This window comes from Leucopleurus acutus (genome assembly GCF_964270905.1).
Source record: "Leucopleurus acutus genome assembly, chromosome: 18".
NCBI classification, from domain to species: domain Eukaryota; kingdom Metazoa; phylum Chordata; class Mammalia; order Artiodactyla; family Delphinidae; genus Leucopleurus; species Leucopleurus acutus.
The window spans coordinates 34,792,395-34,815,714 of NC_139160.1; the positions used below are offsets into that span (position 1 = coordinate 34,792,395).

Consider the following 23,320-nt stretch of genomic DNA (forward strand, 5'->3'; position numbering starts at 1 on the left):
TCATTATCACCATGATAATTTTCACCTTAACTCATGCAAATATTGCCTGATTTTAAATACCAGCATTGTGTTTACCTAAGTGTGTAGTGAAATTCTCTTCCTTAATTTATGATAATGTCATCATAGAATAAAAAGACACAATGGCAGAATTTGGAATAAATTCGTATCCTTATAGAAGAGTAGGAAATTAAATACAGTAAGAATTGTTATATTTTTAAAGCTTTGGTGAGAGACCAAAAGAACTTAATATTGTACGTTAGATTTTTGGAATATTAGGGGATTTAATATAACTTAATTTTTCTGGTACTTCATTTGAAATAGTTCTGCTTCTTCAGCATAGTAGAAATTGATTAACTAGAAATACAGCTTGTCCTGATTCTTTACTAAATTCCACATCATATAAGTTTAAAGTTATACAGACTTAAAGTCATACATTAAGTTGATGGGTAATTTAAAATTAGAAAAAAGGCATGTTCAAAATATTGACTTATTTGTAACTATTTTTCTCTGCTTCTCATGTTCACTTTAAATATATCAAATGAAGTGCTCACATAGTAATAGAGACAGTCAGGGTCTAAATGAATAGATAAAAATTTCAGAATAAATACGAGAATTAATATCTCAAGCCCCCACCAAAATTTCTTGTTTGCAAATATATTATGACAGATAGGATATATTCAAGATGTAGGAAATACTTAAGATGCATTTGTGGAAATATATTCAAGGGAAATTAATAAATATGAAATAAACAGGAAAATATAGGGTATCTCTGCTTGAAGACTGAACTGTATTCTCTCCTAGAAAATTCTAGATATCAACTAACAGGTTAGTCAGAGATTTAAAGTGTCATTTAAAAATTAATGATATATATAACAAAGATTTCATTTTAGGGTTTAAAATTATAATGTTAAAATATTATTTGAGGATGTGTAGATACATACAAAAATTAAAATAATTTTAATAATTTAATTTCAATAATTATCAGGCATTCTTCCCAAATTAATACTATTTTCTGAAAACAGAGGTTATAATTTTGCCTTTTTTCTTACTGAAAAAATAGTACAGTTTTCCCCTATTATCTGAAAGTAGAGGGTTCCAATGAAAATTTTCATTAGTAGAAATGATGTAAGGGAAAGAAGCAATTAACTTTTTTTCATAAAAGCTAAACTCCTCTTTGGATTTCTTTCCATTAGTGAAAACAGATACCAATGTAGTTCTTTTGTAAAAGTAAAGTGGCATAAATTGAACTTTAGAAGAGTGGGGCATACCTGTATTCCATACTGTTTTTCTCCCATTCACATGGATATTTTTCTGTGAAATGAGTCTCTTGATCCAAAGAACTATGAACCAAAGAGACAATCTGTCCCACCCACACATAATGTATTTTAATGGAACAGAGAGAACATTCTAATCAATGCTTGTCTCTTTAGTTTCCTTTAATTGAGATGAGTACCAAGCCATTTTCATTTTCTTCCATGATAATGAATTTTAAAGAGTCCAAGCCAGTTGTTTGTCAAAATGCTCTCCATATTGTTTGTTTGTTTTCTCACAATTAGATTCAAGTTAAACATTGTTGGAAAGGATGAAACATAGGTGATTATTGGTTAAGGTTTTATTACCAGGTGATAGATGAAAAGTCTTAAGTTGCTGATCACTATTTACATGTGCTGCTCTTTTTTGTCAGGTGTCAATGCTTGGGGCAATGATCTCTGACCAGAACTGGAATAGGGTCATTTGAAATATTTGGTAGGCAGATTGATAATGACTCTCCTTCCCCCACCTCCCCACCCACATTTCCATCCTCTGGTTATTCCATCAAACACTAATGTAGGTAATTCTGTGAAGGTACTTTGCAGATGGAGTTAAGGTTACTAAGTGACTTTAAGAAGAAGTTGACTATTCTGAATTATTTGGGAGGGCCCAATCTCACGAGCCTTTAAAAGGAGTGTAATGAACAAGTGAAAAAAGTATTTCACCATGTTAAGTGTTAGCAAGGGTATGTCGCTTAGATTCAGAGCAACATTCCCAAGTTAGCATAATCAGTCAGTTTTCTTAAGGTTAATATGTGTTAAAAGGGTACATCCCACATTGTTATGGGTTTCCTCCTACCTAGATACCACTCTTTGCTCTCAGATATGAGAAATCCATTTAATACCCCATGGTTTCCCAAGATTATTATAAATAGACATCAACCTTGCCTGCTCCTATATCTTTTGCTGCTATAAACTCACTAATTTCCCTGTGTCATTCTCTAGAATTCATGTGTACCCATGTATAAACATGGTTTACACTCTCTCTCTCTCTCTCTCTCTCTCTCTCTATATATATATATATATATATATATGTATATAATTAAAATATATGTTAATAATATCTTAATTTAACGATATATTAGAATCCAGATATTTTCTAGCCCTGTCTACCGAGAAAGCCTAGAAGCAATGACACTATAGTAGCAATGAACACACCCAGCATTCAAATTTTGCTTTCTATTACAAAGAGCCAGCTCTTTGCAGAAATGGTTGATTCTAGGGCTGGGATAGAAAATATACAACAGGATCCACTTGTATACTTTGTCTTATGCTTTTAGCAAAGGGAAAAGCAATTGAAGGAATTTGACCAGATAAAAAAAATTTGATTTATGCTTGAATAAAATTACTCTGGTTCTTCTGTCAGGGACATAGAATAGGATGCTATTATATTAATGAGGATGACAGAAGATGGTGGAAGTAGGGAGAAGCAGTCAGTTTCTAGATATGTATTGAAAATGAAGTTGGAGTATTCTGATTCATTTGGAGGAGAAATAGAATGTATATCTAAGGGTGGTTTGTATATGAGAAAGAGGGAAAGAAATTAAATGTAACCCTTACCCAACCTCCAGGGTTTTTTTGGTCTGAGCTACTGAGTATAAGTTTTCAAAAGGTGAGATGGAGAAACACTGTGAGAGAAGAAAATTGGTGGTGGGGGGTGAAAGATCAGAAAATCAGTTGTGTGCATGTTTATTTAGATCCATCTTTTGCCCTCTGTGTAGAATTACACATTGGCTGTGAGTCTATATTTAAGTGCAGAAATCTGGACTAAAGATATAAATCTGGGGATCATCTGCCTATTTCTCATATCTAACTTTGAGACTGGATCAAATCACCAGGTAAGTGAGTGAATGTACATAGGGTAAAGAATCCCCAGACTTAAACTTAGGGCACTACTAAGTTCACTGTATTTTAGATCCATAGTCTTAAATACAATTCCATCTAAAATATTGTTTTTGCTAAATTGAATTTTAATTATGACCATCACCGCCTTAAAAAAGTGACTTAGAATGGAGATTTTAGGCCCTATGAGGATACAAGTGAAGTTAGATTTTGGGGGCTGAAGTGCTTTAATAACCATTTCCTGAACTTTCTACCAGCTACTAAAATTATTCTGATAATGGCAGAAATTTAATTTGTTACCACAGGGGGTTAAAGCACACATTTTGTTATTTTAACTACTCTGTTTTGGCCTATAAATTCATAAAACTTCTGCATTTCATTTCATGACAAATATTTGTCTTAATATAAATTAAAAACTCTCTGTGAATATATACCAGGTTTAGCCTATCTTTAAATTTGTCTCTCAGATAGCTGTCTAACCCTAGATTTTGAGTGGTTCATCTTCAAATCAAGTGATATAAATAGCTATATGGCTTAATCGTTTAATTTATAGGGTGTGGAATGCTGGAATCATATTCTCTATTACTTAGTTTGGGTACATTTTGCAATCCCATTAAATGTCAAATTCCTAATCTATAAAGTGGATTCAATAATAATACTTACAAGGATAGTGTTAGTTATTAGAGAAAATCTGTTTAAAATGCTTAAATTAATAAGTAATAGCTAGCGATTGTTATCATATATAACTAACACAATCTCTAACATTACTGAACAAAGGTCATATATTTAAGAAATTCATCATCTCCTTTAGAAAACATCCAGCCCATAGAAAGTACTTAATATGTAGTTATTATTCTGATTATTATTGCCTTTCATTTCAAGGTCAAGAGAAGAAGCTGCTTCCCTGTAATAATTCCATGTAAAATTATTTTAAAAACTTATACTATTATTTCATAGGTACTTTTACTTCCAGGGATTATAAACAATTCCTAAAAATAATTTTCTTTCTTTTATGAAATATTTGGATAGCAAATATCAAACTTTTTGAAAATAATGAATATTTTCTATAGGATATTTTTTATTTCATTTAATTATGTTCTTATACTTAATAATTTATGGATAATTAGAATTGTAATAAAATATTTCACATATGTATTAATAGTTTAGTATTTCTTGTGTAGTTATAATTTCTTTAGTTCATTCCATTCTTCAAAATTTGACATATGCTTCTCTGAAACCTGACACTTGCAGACTCATGAAATGGGACAGCTAATTTGAATTTCTGGTAGACACATTCACAAATTCATGTTTAAAATGCTGCTTTGCAAAACTTACCATTCTACCTTTAGCTGAGATCATCTTTTCTCTAAGCACTTTTCAATTTTTTCTGTCCCTTTTGTGTGTTTCAAATTTGGAGTATAAGACTGGTACCCAGGAACTATTTCACATTCATACAATTGATATAGAAAAATAATTTAACATTTTAGGTATATTTTTCTCTACTGAAAGATACCTATAAATTAAGACATGCTTACTTTTCTGCCTAGCACTGTAACCATCTGCTTAAAAAGTGCTGATTAAATATGATATTTCAGGTCCTTCTTTAAATGAGACACACACATTTCATTTTGGGCTCTACTGAACAATTCTGAATTCCACTCAAAATGACAGTTCAGGTTTGTTCTTTCTGCTCACAGAAATTTGCAAAACTTCCATGTTTTTGAGATGATCTTTCTAGAGAGTATCTAAATGGGGTGAAGTCAACTGCTTGCTAGACCTTACAGGACAGCAGCTATCTACACAGCCTTCTACAGTCCTCCAACACATGGGCTGTCTGGTTTTTAAGCCATTAGATTCATTAGCAGATTCCATTAAGTTCTAGTAGAATAAGAAACTACAACTCCTGTAAATCAGAGCTTGACAAGCTGTAAATACGAGGTGTATGGTGTCTGGGTTAAAGCACAGGCTTTGGAATTCAACAGAACAGGGGCCTCATTGCTTACAGTTTGACCTTGGGACTATTTATGTTCTGGGTCTCATTTTCTCCAATTAAAGAATAGAGATAGTAAAAGCCACCTCACAAATTTTTGGACAGAATAAATAAGCTCATATACGTGTATAGTATCTGATATTCATTAATACCAAGGAAGATAACTATTCTGTGAAATGTGTCATTATTCTTGGGACTAACCTTGTTTTACTACAGGTAATAGAACCATTCAGCTTAGCAACACAACCCCACACAATACGTGAGAAAATCAAAACCAAGAATGTATTTTGGGGGGGAAAGGCTCTCCACATTTATTAGTAGGATAACCCAGTGATTTACAAGTTTACAAGCCTTAAAATCACAGTGTCTCTGACTCCACATCTGGTAACCTATCTTCCAGCTATGCTGCTGTATAATCTTGTCCCCATATTCAGTGAGTACCTAGGAATTTTTTTTTCAGATTTAGTTGGTGCTCGTTGAGGACATGGGGTCCATCCAGTACTCTTGAGTAGGGCCCTGATAGATGGCCAGAATTAAATATCCCTCTTTTTGTAGCTGACCATTCTTCAACCTTTAGGTCCAGCTGCAGGCTAAATTCGTGTTGGGTTTTTTTCCCCTCACTTTTCCTTTTTTTAAAAAAATTGAAGTATAGTTGATTTACAACGTTGTTGTGTTTTAACTCGGGTCTGCCTACTGCTCAATCACCATAATCTTGCTCTAGAACTGGGGTGTTGCCACCATTTTCCTGAGGAGAAACATCATCAAACCTATCAGAGAACACTAGTATCTTGGGTAAGCCAGACCACAGCCTGGGATATTGGAACTTAGCTCTCTGCTCACTTCTATAGTCATGCCAGCTCTCTAATTTGTCACTTTGCTTCTTGGCCTCAGCTGTATCCTTTGACAACGTAGATGGGATTTATAGCCTGGATACACTTGTGGCAAGCACTGTTGGATCACTATCCCATAGCAATCATGCCTTCTTCCTTGCTACCATGATTTTGTTTTTGTTTGTATAACAGTATGCCCAATCTTGGATGTGAACTGTTCCACTTCAGCTAATCATATTCCCTTTTACTAGTTATTGTTTTAGAAAAACCCAGTTTTCACCAATAAGATGTAAGAGGAAGACAACTGAAAGATGTTTAGAACGATTATTTTCCTGATGAAAATGAGAGCTATATAGGGAGAAAACTCTTTGTTTTTGCCACCACCTTTTACTGTTTTGAATATTATCATGTGAGGTGATCCAAAACTTGAAGCTGATGCAGTGATCTTTTAAACAATAGGTGACAAACCTGGGGATGGAATTCAAGGCAGTGATGAACAGAGCAGGCAAGAACCCAGGTCCTTGAAGCCGTCACAGATGTGTCAAAGAGCCCCGAGACTGCCCAGTTCTGGGGTTTCTGTTAGTATCATTTTACGAAACTTCAATTGGCTTTCAGCTGTATTTAGCCAGAATATCCTGATTCAAACAATATGCATAGTAATAACTGAGAGTTCATTTTAAAAATTGTATTAGCATTTAAGTGATCTAAACCTTCTTTGCCAAAGGATCCACTAAATCAGAAATTTCCTACTTTTTCATGAACAATTAACTAAGCAAAAAAAGAAAGTCAGCTTGGGACTTATTTCACTTTATTTTAATTTACTTGCTTCTTTTCTTTTTGTAGGGAAGAACATGTATTTATTCCAACAGTCACTTATCATGTCCTCAATATAATGAAGAAGTGCCTGTAAGGAGCAGATAATTGACAAAGAGAGATGAAATTTGCTCATAAATAACTATAATACAGAGCAAATATGATGAATAAGCAATAAAAAAAGTAAGATGTGGTTTATTGAAAGTAGAAAGATTACTACCATTAAGCTATTTCTATACCACATATCCTAAAGAAAGGAAATGAGAATCTTGGAGTAATGCAGAGAATGAAAGTTTTGAAGTGGGAAAAATCTGAGTTTGGTTTACTGCAGCTTACCAGAGGAATGACCCTGCATAAGTTAATTAAAATCTCTGTCTTGAAAATTGCATATTTGTAAAATGATGATAATCACACTTTCTTGAAGTAGATTAAATGATGCATATAAAATCCTTGGAGCATATTTGTCACTCCACGCATTTTAGTTTTCTCATTCATTTTGGATGTATAAACCAATGTTTTGATATAAGGAGGGTAATTATATTATAGTTGAATATTGCATTAATATGAATTTTTATTCATTCATTCAATATTTGTTCTTAAAACAACTCTAAAATGTAGGCAATAGAGTTAACATCATCTATAATGTCAGAAAAGTGGATTTAGGTGCTGTTTTGTTTTGTGACAAGTAAACTAAATAAGAACCTATATGGCCTAAAATCCAGTCTCATTTTTGCAATAACCTGGCCCGTGGCCATGAGTGTGCAAGTAACCTCTCCTACCCACACTTAACACTTTATAAACTAGAAATATTCAACTGGATAAACTGTAATTCCCTCAGTAACTCTTTGGCTGCTCAAGTGATGTAGTTTTCAAGAGAACAGAATCTGAGACTCGAAGTTACATACTTTAATTTTGAGTCCAATATTTTTTTGATGGGGAGAACCTCACACTAACTATAAGTGAAGTAATAATTAAATGAATTGGACCATGGCACAAAATAGTTTAAATTCACTTTCCACTTTCAATGTCTCTAAATACATATTAATTACCCTCTGCCATTTACAGTTTCAGATTAAAACAATAATTTACCATCATAGATCAACTACATTAATTAAAAAATGGATGAGGATAAGAAAAAAGGACTGGACATCCCGGCAGCCATGAGTACAACCAATGTCCAGAACTTAGTTTCAAACACCATTCTCTAACAAAATGAGCCAAAGATTCTTGGAATACTGGTTGGATTTAGGGCTTTACCAGGGAAAATACAAGATAAGATCAAAGTATCTTATTGTGACAAAAAATATGGACATGATATTTAAAGAACAATGGAAGGACATGTGAAAGGGACACAAGAGTAAAATTGAAAGAGCTTCCAATGGCCAAGAGTGAAACAATTTGAGCAACAAAATTAATAACATTTGTTTTTAATAACATTTATAGTGAAGTGAATTATAACACAAAGTATAAAATAAATATCCATGAATCTACACTGATATAAATAACTGAATAAATAAATAAATATGAGAGAAGAGATCAATCTTCCATAGAGAAGTATTCCAAAAAATTGATGTTGGCAATCCCCCTACAGGCAGTGGTGCTAAATCCTCCCCCACTCTGCTAGCACGGGCTGTACTCAGTGACTCGATTTCAAAGACTAAAATATGCAAAGGTTTGTAGAGTGTGAGGATAGAGTAATGGCTTCCAGTAACTTCATAGTCGAAAAACCTGCCAAACACTACCTGTAATGCAGTGTGGTATCCTGGAAGAGATATAGAAAAGGGACATTAATGGACAAACTAGCAAATGAAGTTCAGAATTTAGTTAAGAATAATGTGCCAACGTTGGTTAGTTTTAACAACTTCTCCTTAGTAATAAAAGCTGCTAACAAAAGAGTAAACTAGGTGAGGAGTATACAGAAACACTCTGTAAATCTGTCTGTAAATCTACAACTTTGTTAAAATTCAAAGTTTATTAAAACAAAAGGAGAATTGTAATCATCAAATTTATGTCTCATTTTAATTTTTAGGTATATAGATACTGAAAAAGAATTATATTACATAACATATAAAGAAACAGACCTTTTTTATTCAGTTGTTTTATATCTGTTATTTTATCTGTTGTAACTTTAACTGCATAATTACATTTGAAAGGCAACAGTTTTCACACATGCAAAACAGCTTATCACTCCACCAAAATGGCAGTTAAGCTACAACTGGCCTTTGACATACCTTCTGCTTTTAATAAATAACTGCTTTAGGGACGGTTTTGCTCTTTTCAGCTCTAAATGTTTTATGTGTGTGAGGCGGGGGGGATTGTAAGTGTTTATATGTATATGTGTGTATGCATTACAATTATCTAAGCATTTTAATTGTCACCTTGGATTTCCTGGTCACTTGTGATGTATCTTAATCTTTTAGCTATGATACATTAACAATTAAAATACTACTACTGAGAGAATTTATGACATGAATTCTTATTAATGATGTATTTTTCCCTTACCACTATAATTAGTTGAAAGAAAAAATAACACGTCAAAAGTAATCCTCTACAAAATGAAACTTTTTCTAAAGGAAATCTAAATAATTCGTGTAGAACAAAGGACTTAGGGAAATGCCTTTAGCCTCTCTCCATTTCTTGTTGTGGTTGGGAGCCCACATGTATCTTGTCCTGGTGTAATTTCATTTTCCTTTCATCCCATGCAGGGACTTCTCCTGGATTGTGTTGTAGGAAGAGGACGCTGTACACTTGCTGTGCCCCTCTTTTTTCCAAGGCATGGATAACAGTAACCTTTTAGGAAGAGGAAGGAGGTAACCTAAGCATGGGCATCAGCTGCTTGGGTGATCACACATCAGTCTTGAGGATGCCAGCTGACCAGCTGTGCTTGCTCACACAGAGTTCATGGGAAATGCAAACTGTGTACCACCATCCAGTTGAAGGAGGGGCAGCTGCTGCCCTCAGGCAGTGGACAAGTCTTCACAGTTAACTTGACTTTTTAAAATTCATAAATTATTTTAAGTATTTGTGCTGCCATAGACTTAATGAAACATATGGAGTGTTTTGTTATAGAGTCAGGGTTGAATCCTCCCTCCAAAATTACTACTTGTATAAACCATTTAGAATCCCTGAGATTTGGTTATAGTACATGCTACACGGGACCATTCATATGTACCTCACATGGCTATCTTGAAAGTAAAGTGAGATTATACACATATGCATACATGCACACACTCACATGCACACATTTACAATTGCAACTCAAATTTAAGTTGAAATCAGACGGAGTCAAGATCCTGTTAATGATTTTGCAAAGTTTGCCTAAAAGACACCTAAGATATTTACTCTATGAATCATGGAGATGAAGTAGCTTAAGAAAAAGAGGTCATATTTTCAAGGAAGTAAGCATATGGCATAAATGAATTTCCATCCAAAGAGTAAAATAAAGATAATTTCTTCATTGTCTATGATTAGGCATAATTCCTGCCTCCATTCTATCTACTTTAAAGATAATGTAAATCCTATTTTGGGGGGATACTCCTTGGTCTGGATCATGTCAAGTTTGGGGAAATGGAGTGAAGTGGAATAGGGGATGAGTATGTATGTCTATAAAATCATATGTTATTATTAGTGTATGTGTTGACTCAATCTTTAGGAATATTAACATCTAAAACCTGTTGCTGCTGTAGAGTAATTTTGCAGAGATTCTTTTGTAAGCCAACCTAGCTTCCTCTTTAGGTTCTGCTCTCTCTCCAGTGCTGCTGCCCAGTCTCATCACCCAGACATAATGCTGAAGTCTCTAAAAACTTTTTTATCCTTGTGTGTCTAATCTGAGGAATTTCTTTATGGCTTATCACCAATAGAATGAAAATATAGGAGTAATTTTCTTGCTTCAGAGATATTTTCTATGTCCATAAATGCTTTGTCTTATCCTTTATTTCTTAAAATCTTCCTAATTAAAGTTAAGAACTTGGTTCTTTCAAAGACAGCAGCTAGAAAGAATGCAGCCTAATTCTTTAGTCTGCCATAAGCCTTTAAGGTAACACCCTGAAGCAGTTGCCAGCTTGAGAGTTTACAATGGAATAGAAAAAATGTTTCTAGGGAATGAAAAATACACAAAAACTTAGGTTAATATTTTAGATGTGCATTTCACCTATTTACACATGTAAAACCTTGAAGCAACCATGGAACTAGGAACCTTAAGATGGCTTGCAGACACAGAGAGAGTTAAAGGATGCATTAAGGTAATGGACAACACATTTGAAGAATGTAGATAAACATTGGAATTTCTCAGAGATGCTATGTTCCACAGTACAGATAACTCAAACACGTTTATCCTATATAATAATATCCTGATTTTTAGCAGCAGTTTCTAAACAAATGTGTCATTTTGGAATAAAAATGAAAACTTCCACCACTTTAATGAAAAATATCAAATTGAAGAAATTAAATTTGGAGAAATAACCAACTTTTCATTTTGTAATTTAGGAGAAGTACAATAAAATCTACTAACATGAAAGAAGAAGGTTGAAGTTCCTGACAGGGACTATAATTAAGCAATAGCATATTATTTTGGTGAAGGGGGAAAAGGAAGAAAATAAACACACGAAGCCTCTGTATATCAAGAAGAATATATATCTATGAGACAAAATAAAATTTACATCGTAAATTACTGGCAGAGGAAGAAGAATGATGTGGCAATTAAATTTAAGAAGTTAAAATGTGTAAAAAGCAGGATTAAGTGAATGGTGACTAGCAACGGGAAGCAAACAATGTTGGCAATTAGTACCCTCTTTGGAAAATATTAGGAGGTTATTTCCTTGAAATGGAAATGTGAGAATTAGAAATTTAATTCCTTGACCCAAATTGTCAAGCTTCCCCAGGTAGGATATAGGCAGTGAAAGAGGCATTGCATTTGACATTTCAGAGTATGTTAGTGTCCTTCGAGAGAGTGATTGTGGTGTACATTTTTTAAAAGATAAAGTATTAATTAGAGTGTTGTGAGAGGGAAGGATTCTCATATAGAGATGCATGGGAAGAGGCAGGGAAGTGAGGCAGAGTGCTTAGGCTTCTTTTCATGAGGTTTGGTCATGAGGTGAAGGAAAACGGGACATCCACTTGAGAGCAATAAAAGGTTAAAAGGGTATCCATTTAGACACTTTTGAACATGTCTGTCAGAGGGGTGAAGAGACTGTTCCAAAGTAAAGAATGAAAATTAAAAATCATTGAACAGTGATGTGAATAAAATCCTAGCAGAGGTGAAATAAGAGGGGGAAGAGCATGTGCCTTTGAAAAGGTCAATATGATGATGAAGATAACTTGGAAGGTTAAATATGACTAGAAAAGGAGCTCAGAGAATTTTAGTCTTTGTAACCTATATTTTCTCTTGGTATTGCCGTTTTGGGTATATGTACTCGCAACAGAGAATCTGACAATGTTTCTTGGGGAAAACAATATGTAAATGTTGGCAAATATTTGAGACTGATTACTTGTAAGGTTTCTCAGGGTCCTGATACTCAACAATTTTAGTCTATATTGGATAAATATTGAAATCATTCCAAAATATTTTTGCCTAAGAAGTTAAAATAATAGTATGATAAATAAAAATAGAATTTTCTTGTTGTGATTAATATACCTCTGAGGTAATACAGACTTATATTTCAACAAAATATTTAATATAGAGAGGAAAAATAGGGGGAAATGTAATATGAAATCTGAAAGTTACTACAGAGAGATTTATTTTTCCAGGAAACACTGAATGAAAATATTGCCAATGGAAAGGAATTGCAATAAGCAACATTGCAAGTAAGCTCCAGATTATCAAAAGACAGTGATTTCATTGTAGAAAATGTCATAGTCTATAAAATATCCAAGGCCATATTTAATATTAAACATTTTTATGTCAAATTCATATCATTGAAGTATAATTAAGAAAATTACATGAATCTGGACTATAGTAAATTCTAAATAATTTTCATTGGTTTCCTTCTATATGTATTTGATAAGGGTTTCATTATAGGTCATTTTAAATTTTGTAATATCTCTATGAACTTACAATATAATTGTCATCAAAGTTGTTCGATGTCATCATAGACTGTGTTAGGAGAACATTAGGTTATGATATTTCTTTTCAGGAAGCATATATTAATTTATAACAATGAGCATATTGATTTTATAATTTATGTAGTATTAGAAATAATTGATCATTATAGTTGAAACTTGTGTTTCAGTGGTGTAATCAGCAAAAGATATTCTATATTTATCATTGTATTAAGAAGCTGCATTTGAAAGATTGATAGTACAGATACAATGCAAATATCATCACTGTAAAAGAAAAATTGTTCCAGACAAATTAAACTGGCAAGGAAGACTTTATTTAAGACTATTGCAATAGGGGAGACAGATTAAGCTCAATCTCACTGACACAAAAGGCAGGGGGATTTTTAAATGCTATGGTGAGCTAACAGAAAAAGGAGGGTTGGTCAATGTGAGTAGGCCATCTGTGTTTGCTAATTGGTACTTGGTGCTTATCAAAGTTAGGTTCCTATTCCACCCCCCCCCACCCCGCCCCCGTAGATACTGGAAGGCAGAGACCCTATCTTTCTCAGTAATTACATTTCAAAGGGTGACTCCAAGGTCCTGGATGAAGACATTCCTGGGTTGTAAAACCCCTGGCAGGAGGCTGAAAGAAGATTTACATCTCAAAGAGGCAAAGAAAGGCTTGCAAGTTTTCTAAAGTAAATTCTCTAAGGAAAGGGAGGTTGGGACCTATAGTCAGGAAGAAACCTGTCTAATGTTTAGTCAGGCTGAGGGGAATGTGACAATCATCCTGGTCATCACCTGTCTCATTTCTATTTATTATTAATTCATGGTCTGGCTTCACAGACCCACTTCACATACCTTACAGTAGGGACAATATGTTTTCAGTACCTAAAACCCAATCTCAACAATTTAGTCTTCATGAATATAGTAAGATTTACTTAGCCTTGATTAGTGGGAAGGCAGCATGATCTTGAAGGTTAAGAACAAAATTCATCATCTGAATCATTTATTCAGTTCATTGAATCATACTCTCTGCAAGCATTTTTAAATGCCTAAACTGGGGCAAGAATTTACTAATGATTCCCCGATTCGCAGAGACAATATAGTGAACTTAGTTTACTAAACTAAGTTTATCAGACAAATGGGAAAGCAAAACTAAACTCTGATTCAACTTTCGATTGTATTGCAACCGAATTCTTTTTACTCCAACCACAAGCCATGTAGTACTAAACTCAATAGTGAAAGAGGCTGGCTTAAGGATAAACATATGACCTTGTTTTTTTAATATATCACATATCATTCCCCCCCTAGTTTTTCCCTGTCATTTGCATCCATTTAAACTTCCTTTAAATTTTATTGTAAAGAATTGCTCCACATTTTCATGGTCATTGGATCTTTACCAAAAGCAGGCAACTTTTTTTTTTTTTAACCAATGAAATGGGAAATATTCTCTTCTAGTTCTTTTCTTTGTCATTAACTTTGGTGAATCTTTTGGTGCTTGGGCTGAACTTTTTCATACAGCCTTGCAAATATCTCTCTCCCACTTAAGAACTTCACATAGAAAATGAGTCCCCAAAATACTGAATAAAGAAATGTGTTAAATACAACATGCAGCCACTGCTTTCAAGGATAGAAGAGTCTACCTGGGGTACCAAGTTACAATGTGACATACAAAATCCTTCTATGAAGACATGTATATGGTGATGATTGAGCACAGAAGAAAAACACTTAACTCAGTCTGGACAGTGAATAAAAGTTTCCCAGATGAGTCCTGAAAATCAAACAGGTATGAATCAGATAAAAGATGGAGGAAAGGCATGCTCTTTAGAGAGTAGTATTATGTAAAAGTCTTCGACATGAAAGAAGACAGTTTATTTAGGGGCTCTAAAGAGGAGTACAGCAAGGTAAATGAAAATAAGGTCATTAGAAGGAGAATAAACTGGAGAGGTGGGTAAACTTTATATCATGACTGATATTGTGTGTCATGGAAAGGTCCTTGGATTATTATCCCATATAATATGTAAAATGTTTGTATAAGTAAATGCTATAAAACTATAAATTCTAATAATTATTTGTTGAATTAAACTGATATATATGTGAATTGAATTCAATTTAATAGCCACTTCTTGTAAGATATTTTCTAGTGGGTATCCCTTCAATTTTTCCCTAAAAAAAAAATTGCCTATTTCAATGTGTTTGAGTAGTTGAGAACTTTCCAATTTCATTTTGCCCATGGAAAATCCATTATATAATGTAAAGTTGGCAGTATCTTAAACATTTACCTTACTTGCCATAGGTGAAAGTGAAAATCAGTGTGTTAATAGAGCAACATGGCAGTTTTCCTGTCAACCATGAAATATTATTAGGAAAGTCAGGGAGATAAATACAAAGTATAAGTTCCTTAAAAGAAATAGCTGAGAAAATTTTAAATTCATGAGCTCCCATGGATATTACATTGCTTGGAAATATTTATGTGAATATTATCGTGTCCAAGTTTCATAAGTGGTTACTGAAAAGTTGAGGGGCACCTCTAGCCAGTTTTTGGCATGTGACTACATTAATTTTGAATGCAGGACTATATTAATCCTTCTTACACTCTTCTCAGCAAAAATAAGAAATGTGTCATCCTCAAAACAAGCCTCTAAGCAGGTCGGCATGAATTTGAAAGCATATCAACATAAATGAAGAAGAGCAAGGGATAAACGAGTCCCTGTAGAACACAAAGATTTATTGTGGCAAGAGGACAAGTTAAGGCAGCTGGAGAAATGAGTTCCTTGTTGCCTGTTTGTGCAAGTAAAACATTGTTCTACAGAATTTATTTTGTAGAGTTGATAAAGGCTTAGAAATTAGTACATCATGTCAAAGCCAACTATATAAGAGACAATCTTTACAATAAATTTTATATACTCTTTTCTCAGTTAAAAAGCTGGATAAACTTTAATGAAGTCATATATCTTAAGAGCATAAAGTTTCAATATTAAAAAAACCCCTAATCTTAGAAAGTGAGGAAACACACATTGAACAATCTTGATAAGAGTCATCAGTTAGTCAAGCTAATGTTTAGATATTACATTAGTGAACTTCAGAGCATTTCTGGACAGTCTGTATATGGTATTGTGAGATATTATTGTAAAACACATGTCTGCCTAGGCCATTGAACATGGATAACTTTTGTTTTCATTTCTTTTACTTTCAAAAATTCAACTTTCAAGATATTAAAGAAGATATCATTGAAATTTAGACCTGCTGTTGCTGTATTACACTAAAATTCATATAGCAAAGCTTAAATTATAGGCTTGTCTTCTGAGTTACTGAATGATTTCCTTAAAACCACAAGTATTTATTGAGTACCTCCTATATGACAAACACTCTTCTAATCAAGGGATATACAGTTTTAGAAAACAGGAAGAGTCACCACTCTTATGGTATATCTATTATATTAGAGGATGACCAGTCAGTATATATAAATTCTGATCAGTCAGATGGCATAAGTTTTATGCAAAGAAATAAAACATTTGCAGTGTTAGGGGATATCTCTCCAATCAGGTAATGTTTCAATAGAGACAATAAATCCTTTCAAAGTATCTTGACGAAAATGATAAAAACATGACTCATAAAGCATGTCAATTATTTTTATCCAACACAATTAGAGGGGGAATCAGGAAGATGCTAAAGTTGATTCCAAAAAATATTTTTGAAAATGATAAGAAATGTTAAAATAAGCTCTTAGGCTAGATAGCATTGAATAATATCCCATATGGCAGTAAAACACCACTATTGAGATTATTTTTTTCTGAAGGGAACTCTACAAGTTAATGTGGAACATAACTGAGTTTTGGCGCTAATCAAATAGGAAATTACAAAGTCAAACAGAAAAATTCTCCTATGAAATCAAATAATTCCTAGGTGGGCTTGTTAAACAACAATACTCAAATATAACATTGGAGGACCTGGAGTACTCTTTTGATTTCCAAGCTTTAAATTTTATTACTAATGTTTTGCAAATATTTTATTCACCACCTTATGTTTCCCTTACATGGGAGGATGTATGACTATCTTTGGCTAATAAGATATGAGTAGAAATCATAATAACTCACTTCTATGCTGAGGTAGTATAAAACTTACCTGTAATTCTTTAGTATCTGTCTCCCTCTGCTATGCCATTTGAGGAAGATACTTATTCTTTTCTTGTGGTGGTTCCTTCATGAAACTGCGTGCATTAGATACACTACCTCTCCCTTCAGTCTCCAGTCCCCAAATAACAACATGTAAAATAAATGAGATACAGATTTTGTGGTGTTAACTTATTGAGATTTGAGTGTCAATTTGTTACCATTATATAACTAGTCTACACAGACCAATACAGGAATTGTTACCCAAAGGATGGTGGCATCTTAGAGGTCACCAATGTTATTGAGGAACTCAATATAAGAGGCTGGAAAGATGGCAATCAATTTTTTAAAATACAAAATATCTAGTGAAACTCTCCTGAAATTCCTTGGGAGGTAGATCATGCACTCAAGAAAATTATATTTTTAGACAAAGAGGTTGAAAAATGGAATGTTAGTAGTATATGTTGGTTGCCATTATAGACTGAATTGTGTCCCCCTAAAATTCCTGTGTTGAAGTCCTAATCACCAAAGTGACTCGCATTTGGAGATAGGGACTTTAAAGAGATAATTGAAGTTAAGTGGGGTCATAAGGATGGTGTCCTAATTCAATAAGACTGGTGTCCTTATAAGAAGAGAAAGAGACAACAGAGATGCTAGAGCACCGAGAAAAGGCTATATGAGGACCCAGTGGGAAGGCAGCCATCTCCAAGACAAGAAGAGAGGCCTCAGGAGAAATCAAACCTGATGACACCTTAATCTTGGACTTCTAGCCTCCAGAATGGTGAGAAAATAAATTTCTGTTGTTTAAGCCACCCAATCTGTGGATTTTGTTATGGTAACCCTATAAGCTGAAACAGTTGCTATTGACAGCTATGGTAAAAAATTACAAGAAAGAGATTATTAGCAAAGAAGAAAAAATGACCCTAGAGATCTCAAATTTTCTAAAGCAGGGAAAGGACTGGGAAAACTGTGTGGCTCCCAAGGAAAGTATATTCCTCAAACACATATCAGACATGACCAAAGCTAATAAATGGAAAAGGAAGAAAGTATAAGAGGCCACATTATCAATGGAAGTGGTAATTATTCCAGGGAGCAAACTTAATGCTTAATCAAGAAACAGTTCACATTTCCAGGGTAAGGGGCACTCATAATTGTTAGAGTAATTGCTGGGTATCTCCCATTCTTCTCTCTCTCTCTTTCTCTCTCATGCACACATACATACCACATCCCGCCTTCTTTAAAGATTTATTTTATTTTATTACTTTTTGGTATATAGGAAATTCAAGTGGACTGGATGTAGAGATTACCACACATAACACTTATATCCTGAGTTTCAGTATGGATTTGATGCCTGACTGGACTTTTGGCTTATCTCCATTGGAAATAAATTGAGTGTTCTAAATGTGGAAGAAAATAAATCATGGGATATTTGGTCAGCAAACAAGAAAATTGCAAAAAAAACCAGTAATGTTAATCAATTAATCCAATACTCTCCTATTATAGTTAGATGGGATTAAGTGATGAATACTAGAAATAGAAAATTATTGCACATATCAAGTATCATTACTAGACTGAGGCAGTAAAATTTGTGGGTTCATTTTTACCACTGAATAACTTAGTTTATCCTGATAAAGAGAACCAGAGGTACAATGAAGTTGTAGATTAAGTCATATGGATATCAGAGACAAGAATGTTCCACACATAGAGAACTCAGTTTGCACAGGTTGTGACTTAATGAGTATATTCAGTCATTTGAGGAAATTTCCATCCCTGCATCACTGCCATGTTATTGCATGTAATACTATCAATATTATATCCTCACTTTAACAGCTTAACCTAAGCATATTGAGATATTATGTCACTATTTTGGGGGGTGTATTTTTTATTTAACTTTTATTTTATGTTGGAGTATAGTTGATTTACAATACTGTGTTACTTTCAGGTGTACGGCAAAGTGATTCATATTGAACACATTATTCAGATAAATAGGTAGAATAATGAAACTTTTGGAATTATTGTTAACTATTCTGTATCCAACCACATTGACCATTAAGTCATCAACATAGCCATCTGAAGATTTATTCTAAACTCCAGTCTGGTTTTGATATTATTAGCTTGTAACAAGCTATTTTTTTAAACACTTTGTGTAATTCCCTCCCCCATTTCCAGTCATAGTCTGTTAACTCTGCCTAGATTCTTTTGCACAAAAAAGACCTTAGTTTAATCTTCTGATCCTACCTATCCTGCCATTTAAAGTGCTATTCTTCCTTTATCTATATGTCAAATAAGAAAAATACAATTGAATTAAGATATTAAATGCTTTATAAGGAACATAAATATATTGCATATTTTATTACCACTATTTCTATAAAGTGAAAAAAACACTAATAAAATATATTTTTGTTGTTACTATTTATAAAAATGGCTTTTTTCTTACCAATCAGAACAAGTTATTTTCTTACTTTGGTTATATTTAATCTTATGCTTCCCACTGACTTAATTCCTTAGTCGGATAGTTGATTTGTTTGAAATTCTTGTTTATGTCTCTAATGCCCTCATGTTATTAGGAATGAACAACTTGAAATAGTAAACAAATTAGGAAGCTTTCTGAAGGGTTCTTTAACCCTGACAAAAATGAAACAATTAAAAATATTAAGACAATTTATAAATTGTGGATATTAAGATGATTATGAAAATTTAATTTCTTGTGAAACCAAGTTGGATTCAACTTTTCCTTCTTTAAGTATTAAAAAATGAACAAACTGAAAAAAGTCATTACTTACCACACATAACTCTGCTCACCAGTCTGGAAATGCCTCAAATTCCAAAGTTAATTACAGTAGGCTGTCAATGTAAATAGGTTTATATTATCACTTCATTCATTATCACACCACTGAGGAAACTGGTCTTTTCAATGGGATGTTTAATATGAAAGCAACAAAATTATCATAGTTATAGTCGGCATATATAACAGATTTTTTAAAAACTCCCAAACTTTTATTTCCCTCTCTCCATATGTGCATGTACAATATTATGAATCTTATTTAATACAATAACCTTATGATATAGGTATTATTATCCACCTACATATTACAGTAGAGGAAACATGTACCAAGAGGTTAAGTAACCACCTTGTTCTCATTTTCTATTTCTGTGTAAAAATCTGTCCCCAAACCTAATGGCTTAAAACAAAAATTTTATTCTCCTTGTGAATTTGCGGTTGAGGAGTTTGGAAAGGTCTTGGTTGGGCAGTTCTTTTCTTGTCAACAGGGAGTGAGCAGGCAACTGGGACTGGAGGATTCACCTCCAACTCAAGGAGTCTTTTTCACTGACATGTCCGTTGCCTTGCTGCTGCTTTGTCTCTTTTTGTCTCGAAGCCATCTCTGCATCTCTTCCTCCAGAGCTGCTCTATGTAGCTTGTACTTCTCAGAGCATGGTGATTCCGTTAATAAAAACAGAGAATGGGAAGTCAACAAAGCTGCAATTACCATCAATCAAGGAAGCCAAAGATAAAAGCCTAGGGAAAGTTTCAGATAATATAAGAGCACATAAACTTTTATAACTTATCTAAGCTCATTTTTTACCCCATCTGTTTTTCTATAGTGACTAGCAAAGTAAATTCAAATCGAATATTGTTAAGGCTATAAAATAGGGATGCACTAAGAGGGACTATGCCTCACTCTTCAAAATTTTAAAGGTGGAAGCTATAAAAAGCAATAGATTTAAGGGGAAAAAAATATATATGTATATATTCATAGGCTCTGTGATGAGGTAGGAAAGGTTTCAAAAGGACAGTTCCCAGCAGCAGTCTTTCTGGGAACTTGGCATTTAGGAGTTTTATGTAGATTTCCCACATATACAAAGGAAAATTTGAATCATTCTTAATCTTAGGAAAGCTTTACAAGACCTTTCCTTAGAGCATCCCATATCTCTTACTATTTTGTTAGGAAGAAGAAAGATCCTATAACACACATGGAATGCTTTCTCATAACTTTCGTTGATTATTTAACTTAGTACATCACTCATCACCCTTCTAACAATAATTATTACCTTAAAAGCTTGGAAGAGGGGCTTCCCTGGTGGCGCAGTGGTTGGGAGTCCGCCTGCCGATGCAGGGGGCACGGGTTCGTGCCCCGGTCCGGAGGATCCCGCGTGCCGTGGAGCGGCTGGGCCCATGAGCCGCGGCCGCTGGGCCTGCGCGTCCGGAGCCTGTGCTCCGCGACTGGAGAGGTCACAGCAGCGAGAGGCCCGCGTACCATAAAAAAAAAAAAAAAAAAAAGCTTGGAAGATATATTTCTATAGGGAGACATTGGCTTTGCTGATATAATACTTTGATAGTGGTGCCAGGTCTCTTATAGAAAAATATACTCTGCATAATAAAGGCAGAGGAAGAGAAAACCTAAGATGGGGATTGAGTAACAAAGTCTTCAATGAGCAGCTTTATCTGGACATTTTTAGGAAACACTAAATCCCTTGCCATATCATCCTTTTCTAGATACCACTGGCTCTTCTCCCATCCCATCAACTATATAACAGAATTATACAGTTATACTATGCCTGCTTTAATTGGATTTATTGTGGAAGCCCAGCCATCTATGTGTTTGTCTTAACCTTCGTACTGATCTCAAAGACTGTCAACCTGAGAAAATTATTGTACATCTGGGTTACATCTGCCTGAACATGCAACACGGAGGATATGAAAAGTTTTAATCAATAAGTTACCAAAACATGATGTCAACTATTTCTCAACTTTGATTTTTAAAGGGTCTTTCTTAGTTGAAAAAAATTTTAAATACATTATAAGAATTTGAAAATATGAGACATATAAGAATTGATAAAATTTATATATTATAATTTCTATTTCCTTATTAACAAAGAATATTTCTAAATTAATGTGGATAGAAAGACTTTTGAAATAAACATCAGTAAAATATCCATGTTTAAGATTATGTTCTGCTGCACTTAACAGAATCCCTTCCATAATGGCTTTTAGAGTTTCTCTTTCCTAAGAGAGCTGTGGCAATCCAGGGCTAGAAATGTGGTTCCCTAATCATAATGCTACCAAGTTTCCTTTCTTTTTGCTATATATTATCCTTAATGTGTTACCTTGGGGTCCAAAACCCATGCTTGGGCTCAGCCTATCCTTCTGCATTTTGGACACAAGAAATTTTAGGAGCAGGTATAATGAAAAGGGAGTAGCCCTCCCCACCAAAGAGACTTCCTGGAAATTTCATAAGAAACTATTGCTTATATCTCAGTGCTAATTTTGCCATATATCATAATTATTCTGGAAGGCAACATTCTGTTATTTGGGAAGAAGGGGAGAATGAATTTGACGACAGACAATGAGCATCCTCTGTCACACACACGGTGAGCATTAAGGTATGCTGATAAGGGAACTATCCAGAGTGCTGGAACAGTCATACATACAGGCGACTGCGTGAAGCTCGGACTGGGAGGAGTCTTGATGCATGTGAGGAACTAACATCCCCTTGAGCCAGAGATAGTAGAAAAACCAGGGTAGAGTGGAGAGGACCGACCCATAAGCCTGTTGAAAGGTCTTTTGGGTGCTGCTTCTGCAGAATATACCAGCATCTGTGGCAATGTCACTGACCCAGATATTTTAATGCAGTTGAAGAAATCTTCATTTCTAGCAATTAAGCGGGGACAGGTCAGGGCTGGGCACACCAGTACTCACAGTGAGGATTCCCGGGTCCCCCTCCCTGCCGGTTCTGTAGACCAGCCTCCACCTGTCCACACCCAAACACAAACACTGAAGAATGAATTTTCACGGAGGAGAAATAAAACCCAGCAGCTGGTTTTTACCTTCCTGGAGCTCCAATCCTGCAGTCACCCAACACCCTCACATCCGGGATGGAGCTGGGGAGGAGGCCCTGAAGCTGCAGGCTGCACACCTGGGGTCCTCGTCCACAGCTGCATCCACGTGCAGGGGCAAAGACAAGCACACCAAATGCAAAGTTAATCAAGCACAGCGACCTCCTGCGCCTCATGCTACCCCCCAGCGGGGGTGGGGTGGGGGGAACTACAAGGCAATCCAGTCCCTTTTCTCCTTCTGGAAAAGACACTGATTGAACGTAGCTCCATCACGTTTTTGTTTTTTAGTATATGTGTATTGTTAATAGTCAAATTTAGGAACAAAGGTGCAGACATCTCCTAAATACTGAGTGGCTCGTCTCTCGGTACAGGGTCTGAATGAGCCAGGATCGTGCTCACAGGACAACCTGCGATTCTGAAATTAGTCGTCTGGTAAACAAAGGAGAGGGAAGGGTTCGGTTTTCTTAACTGGTTTTCCTCGGGAAAAAATGATCAGCAGATGTTAAGGCACTCTGGAAGGCCCCTCCCAGCCCTAGTGGTGCGTTCAGC

General features: G+C 34.6%; 1 protein-coding gene and 1 long non-coding RNA gene across 2 annotated transcripts in view; both read left to right on the forward strand.

The window, feature by feature from the left end:
* Positions 1-9,755, forward strand: part of LOC309974925 (centrosomal protein of 78 kDa-like) — a gene marked incomplete at its 5' end in the record, with an annotated part of 52,280 nt that extends 42,525 nt beyond the window's left edge. Inside the window, one exon of the mRNA XM_082859778.1 lies at positions 9,491-9,755. Coding sequence (XP_082715904.1) covers positions 9,491-9,515 — 25 coding nt within the window. The remainder of the gene's footprint in view (positions 1-9,490) is intronic.
* LOC309974690 overlaps positions 1-23,320 on the forward strand; it is a 392,233-nt gene that overhangs the window by 112,202 nt on the left and 256,711 nt on the right. The gene's annotated exons all lie outside the window — the stretch shown is intronic.